The 6546-nt window shown below is 38.6% G+C and overlaps 1 protein-coding gene across 1 annotated transcript in view; it reads left to right on the plus strand.

Moving 5' to 3' along the window:
* Nucleotides 1–1866, plus strand: part of LOC105179666 (uncharacterized CRM domain-containing protein At3g25440, chloroplastic) — a 2963-nt gene extending 1097 nt beyond the window's left edge. Inside the window, exons 3-4 of the mRNA XM_011103314.2 lie at nucleotides 146–547; nucleotides 1358–1866. Coding sequence (XP_011101616.1) covers nucleotides 146–547; nucleotides 1358–1768 — 813 coding nt within the window. The 3' untranslated portion in view covers nucleotides 1769–1866. The remainder of the gene's footprint in view (nucleotides 1–145; nucleotides 548–1357) is intronic.
* The last annotated feature ends 4680 nt before the right edge of the window (nucleotides 1867–6546 follow it).

The raw sequence follows: 6546 nt of genomic DNA on the forward strand, positions 1-6546 counted from the left end.
TTTCCCATTGACGATCAATAGCTCGAGTCTCTATCATCCTAAAGATAGAGAGCGCTTGCATCTGTTGAGGTTTTCAATGGCTTATTGAAATACTAATCATCTCATTGTTATATATTCTAGCTTAAATGTTCTTGTTGATATTCAGGCAAGAATAAAGGAGGCCTTATTAATTGAAAGGTTGAAGAGGTATGAAGTTCCCAAAGCTCAGGGTCCTGTAGTCGAACCCCATGTCTTAACTGGTGAGGAGCGATTCTACATGAAGAAGATGGCCCAGAAAAGGTCCAATTATGTTCCAGTTGGCAGACGAGGAATTTTTGGAGGAGTTATTCTTAACATGCATCTACATTGGAAGAAACATGAAACTGTCAAGGTCATTTGCAAACCTTGCAAGCCTGGGCAAGTACAAGAATATGCATATGAAATTGCTAGGCTGAGTGGTGGAATTCCAATCCAAATAATTGGAGATGACACGATAATCTTTTATCGAGGAAAGAACTATGTCCAACCAGAAGTTATGTCGCCAGTGGATACATTATCAAAGAAACGGGTATGCTTCTCAGAATTGTTTAAGTTGAAGAAGTGTGTTCTTGCTGCATTAATGCTTAGAGCACGCTAGATTTTCTTAAAGTCTTCCTGACTTGTTTGTGACTGTGCTGCATTTGGCAGATTGTTTAACTCTTATTTTTCATAGTTAGCAGAATTTGTTGAGCTTAACTACAGGGTAGAGTTCATAAGTTCACTTTAAATGGTCAAGGATGGTTATTTTGTTGCGACACAAGCTATGTTAGGAAAGGCATATCTTGCTTTTTAATAAGTATAGTGTACAGTTTTCCTCCGTGTGGATCCGATAACATTTCATCCCCTTGAATAAATTTGTCCAGGGGGCCATAAGTAATTCTTCCATGCTTTGTAGTAGAAGAGTGCCCGAGCTTACTCTTTCAGAAATCAGGTTCAGATGCATAATTGAGGCAGTATGCTGATTTTCATGCATCTTTGATTGCTGAATTAAACTGACATGACAGCTTTTTTGAGACTCTCTGAGTCAGAGTTGACTGACCATCCTCTGAAATAAGCACCTGGGTTTCTGTAAAACTTTGCTAACCAATCTGAGTGACCCACTTTTACACAGTACGTGTCAACATGGGAAGTGAAATACCAGTCTGTCAATTGGTCTGTGTTCAGTTTCCATTTTGTTTTCTTGCATTTCTATCTTGCAAAGCATACACTCTTTGTTCCGATTTTTGTTTGCCACTATGAAAGAGTTGGTAAAAATACAGGACATGTATTCACCTGTTCCATACACTCCTATTGAATATCGATTTCCACATGTACCTCTCACATCACTTTATCTCTTCAGGCACTGGAAAAGTCGAAATACGAACAGTCGCTTGAATCCGTGAGACGTTTCATTGCTATTGCTGAGAAGGAACTAGAACTATATTACCGGCATGTTGCACTTTATGGTGATCCAAATGATAGAGATCCTAAGTCAATTCTCGACCATCAAAGGACCAACCCTGGACGAGAGAAAGCCCAGGTAACAAAAAGATTGGAAGGTCTTTCAGCAGCAGTAGATGGTTCTGATGATGAAGAGTCTTCTGAATTTGAGGATACATCTGATGATGAAAGAAAGTCTTCAAGTGATTTGGATTGTGAGGCTGTTGACATGTTAAGTGAAGACTTAGTTTCTTCTGATGATATTGCAGATAACTCATTTTTTGTGCAACAAAGTGCTGCTACGCAGTTTCCCTCATCGACTGATTACTGACATAAGTTGAATGGTAATATAAACATTTAGCAAGAAGTATGATTGTGGACTTAAATTATGAGATCATTAAGTTTTCTTGTAGGTAATTCGCTTATTTATCTGTCTTTCATTTTTGCTCTGCTTTAGTGTTGCATTGATGTTTACATCACTTAGTGTAGCGTGATTTGAAGGATTGCTGGAGTGTTTAGAGTTTAAAACTTGATTGCAGGCCAGGGGGTGGGGGCTTGCAGGTAAATTATCATTAATAAAGGATGACACAAATGAGTTGTACAGCAAATACATGCATCAGATCTAGCCAACGAGCACAAAAATGGCCTGCCGATCAATCCTGCCATGGTGTTTTCCATACTCTGAAAACTGAAAACTGCAATAGAATTAAGACAGCAGCTTTTGTCGAACTTGTTCTATAACAAGTCTAGCCAACATGCAAGGTTCCTTTGTAGGAGAACACCCTTCCTTTCGGCTTTTAGGTTAGAAAGCAATGCTTACACAAAGGCAAGGTTGAGCATATTATCTGAAACCTACACCGAGCATATGACTCAACACCTCTCTCCCTCGCTTGAGCTCTAACCTCTCCAACTCAGTCTTCGATCCTCGTTCGAGTTTCTCATATTATGTTATTGCCAAAGATGACAGACAAATGAGGCCAACATTGCTCCGTTAGTTGCGTGCAACAAGTGTTTTCCTCTCCATCGTCAAGCTGCGAGACCCTCCTCCACTCCACAAAAAAGTTAAAATCTTTTGCTCGGTGCTCTTGATGATTCCTGCAGGGAGCACAAACACAAAGGACCAATATGTACGGTACGGTAGAAGTATGGATTTATCAATTGCACTCGGCCAGCAAAAGAGAAATGCTTGGAGCTCCAAGCAGTAATTTTGTGTTCTAGTTTATCAATCAATGGCCTATAATCTGAGAAAGAAAGTTCGGCAACTACTAGAGGAACACCCAATAATGAACAGCGAGATCTCCTTTCGGAAACTGCAGAACTCCCTGTAGTGCTACCACAACAGCCTCTGCAGTCTTGGAAATGATAATACAACTTTTAGAAGAATTAGCTTGCAACTCAGACATTGTAAAACTCATCAAGCATTCTTAAGTATTGAGACAAAAGGAATAGTAGCTCGACAGAACATCTGGAGATCATCAGCAAAGCTGAGCATGAACGAACCAATCTCCTTACATCTCCAATGATATTGAAATTCCATTGACAGGGAGATTTATTTTATAACTGTGGCATGTAGCACTTCCATGACAATGACAAAGAGATAAAGGGAGATATGGGCCCTTTGCCTCAATCCTCATGCCACGGACAAAACCCATATAACTATCCATTCAACAACACTGAGTATGAGACAGTCATTACACACTGAGAAATCCACTCACAAAGTCATCTGAAAACCCAAATACCCGCGACGCCTCAAATAGAAAGCCCCGCTCTACTGTATAATAAGCATCTCGATAATCTATCTTCATAATACACCTGGGGGCAAGTTGTTGCTGATTATACCCTTGTAGCAATTCCTAAGCTAGCAAGATATTATCCTTCATCCTCCTTCCCCAAACAAACGCATTTTTTAGAGTCAACCCCATTTCTCCATAAGAGGCTTCATTCGAAGCACTAACACTTTAGATATGATTTTTTAGAGCACATTGCAACATGCAGTGGGTCAGAAATCAACAACAGTTTGGGGAAGCTCAATATTTTTCTGATCATGTGGCATTGACCTGTTTTAGCAAAGTTCCCGTCTAAAAGAATTGGCAATCAGCAATAGATACCTCAAGACCCATAACTCGCTAAGCCTTTTTAAAGAAACCTGCAGAATATCCATCTGGTCCCGATGCTTTATTATCATCCATTGAAGACACAACCTGTTGTATCTCAACATCAGATATAGGGGCAATAAGCATCTGACCTTCTGGCTCACTGACAATATCGGCAAAAAATGGCTCCAGTTGGGTTAACTGACTCGACATAGAAGTCAGTGTTCCTCCCAAGAGTTCAATTTACCTGGTCTTGCCCTTGAAACAATTCTTCATATCTATCATGAATCGATTTTCTTCCTACCCTCCGGACAACTAGTTTTTGGTAGAAGAGTACATTGGTCCGTTTCCTTCAACCAATTCAATTTTGCATTTTGTTGAAACATCTCGTGCTCCTGCTTTACAGCCTGAGCTTACACAAATCCACAAAAAAATTCTGTTTCATGCAATACATGAACTATAAACTCCTGGACAAAAAGTTGTATATCCTGCAAGTAGTGAGCTGCTTGTTGAGAGTTTAAGGACCCTTTGCTCCTCTTCATATCATTGAAAATCGATTTAAGCTTCTTCAGTTTTTGACGGGCAGAGTACACATGAACCCCGAAGATAGGCTATGACCGAGTTCTCTGCACTTTCTGTAGAAAATTAGCATCTGCCATTGGGTTATCAAAGGGGAAATAAGGTTTAAATCTCGCATCAGCCTGATTCTCTAATAGAATTAGAGGACTATGGTCCGAGGTTCTGAAATTGGAGTATAAATATGCCATAATCGTAGCAGCGAAACAGGCCTCATTACCAACCATCTGATCAAACCTCTTCCATAGACTAGCCAACCTCATACTGCAATCGTACCAAGATAAATTCTGCCCTTTCATTGCAAACGTTTGCAATCTTGCACTGTCAAGACAACCATTTAATTCGGTCATGGCCTGATAAGAGTCTAGCACGTACCACAAATCTCACGTTCATCTAAGATACGATTGAAATCCCCCATGAGGATCCATGGCCATGGGTCACTGTCCAACATTGGAACAAGTTGATAAATCTTCTCCCATAATATTCTACAACACATTAGATCATTGTAACTGTAAAAAATCGAAATGAACATGACACAGCAGATTGCTTCTGTGCAGCAAATGATGGTAGGATGTGTTTTACCACCTAAATGCATGCTCAATTCAAGTGTTTGAGAATGAATTTATTGCATTGATAATTGAATTATGTATCTTTTAGGTGAAGGATTGATATTAACCCCGTCTCAAGAAAAGAGGCACAAAAAGCCTCAAATGAAGCCAAAAAGTGATTAAGGAAAGAGAGGATAACTACTTGAGCATATGATAAGGTGTGATCACGACCTATTTAATGTGCAAAGTTGTCTGCGAGAGAGATCGATTTAGAAAGATTTTTACTGCGATTCATTTTCTTTTCTAGACGGCAAGTTGGAAGGCAAGAGGGAGGACGATTTAGCTGTTATCAAAAGGGGTGTGAAGGCTAAGATTAGTATCAAATTTTATATTCTCTTAGTTTAGATCATCTCTCCTCTTTTTCTTATTTTTAGTTTATGTTTATCTATAGGATTTTCTACACTTATATGATGTGTAGTTATTCTCCTTTTTGAGTCAAGGTAAACGTTGAACCCAATTGTTACGTTTTGAGATTTTGGTTTTAATCTGATTTCATCGAGTATTTCTTGTCTTGATTTACATCTTATGGAATGAATATTATTGATGGATATGACAATTCGATTCAATATTAATTATTCTACTACTATCCTTGAGTTCAGTGATCCGCAATTGTCATGAATGAGTGGTATGAATAGCAAGCAAATTAATTCTGTACTTCACATGATTTATTTGTAGGGACAAGGAAATTAAGTTAGATTATTGCAGCTATCTCAATAGTTTGGTCTAGATTCAACTGTTTTCACTTATGCAAATGCTATTATTGAATTGATATGGTACGTTATCGTGCCCAATCATGAGATAATAAGTTTTGATTTAAATGCTTGAGTCAAGTCAATTACACTAGGAAACACAGGAATTTATGATGACTATCCTAATATATTTCAAGGTTGAATGCTTGATTGTTAAATTAATCTTGTGTGATCAATCATTAATATAACGATCGGGTGATACACTCCCTTGGGTCAGAATTCTTCTCTACTAATTTCTTCCTCATAATTTTATCTCTGCTTTCTATTTTGTTTCTATTAGTTAGTCGTAATTCTCAATCCAACCCCCCCTATTTGGTTACTGCAACTAGACTGAGAAATTAATCTATAGTTCCCTAGGGATTAGACGTGGTTCCACTACTTCCGCAGTTTTAGGATCAGTGATTAATTTTGACAGTTTCGACAACCGGTCAAAATTTTACCACCGTTGCCAGGGAACTAGTTTAGTTTCTTAGTATCGTTGTTCTTTTTCTTCGCTTGCTAATTTTTTTTGTTTTGCAAGGAACATTTGTGCAATACTTGATATAATGCAACTGCTGTTGGCGAATATTTTTGAGGAAATTGAAGAAAGGATGGCAACAAGAGAATGGATTCCTACAATGGGCGAGAATCATGGACAATATGGATTTCCATCATATTTGGGGAGTAAATACAATAAGAGGATTTCCATCATATGATTCCTACTCTGAGTTCTATAATCTAGGATGACAAAGTCATTTAAGCTATTGAGATCAAGAGGAGCAATTTGAGACACCAACTACCTCCATCTCCTACACAAGTTGCACTGCAAACGCCTGATTCAAGTATGAGTTTAGAGGACATTGTTAAATCCCTTGCTCTCACTGCTCTTGAATTTCAACATGATACAAGGGCGAACTTGAAAGAAACAAGAGCGAGCGTACAACATTTAGGAAACCAAATCTCTCAACCAGCCACGATAATCAACAAAATAGCAATTCAAGCATCTCAACAGGTACCATTGAAAATAAATACACAACCAATTGAGAACGTGAGTGCGATGACACTCCAGAGTGGGAAGGAGCTACACACGATTGAATAAGGCCT

The sequence above is a fragment of the Sesamum indicum genome, unplaced genomic scaffold (genome assembly GCF_000512975.1).
Source record: "Sesamum indicum cultivar Zhongzhi No. 13 unplaced genomic scaffold, S_indicum_v1.0 scaffold00188, whole genome shotgun sequence".
Lineage (NCBI taxonomy): Eukaryota > Viridiplantae > Streptophyta > Magnoliopsida > Lamiales > Pedaliaceae > Sesamum > Sesamum indicum.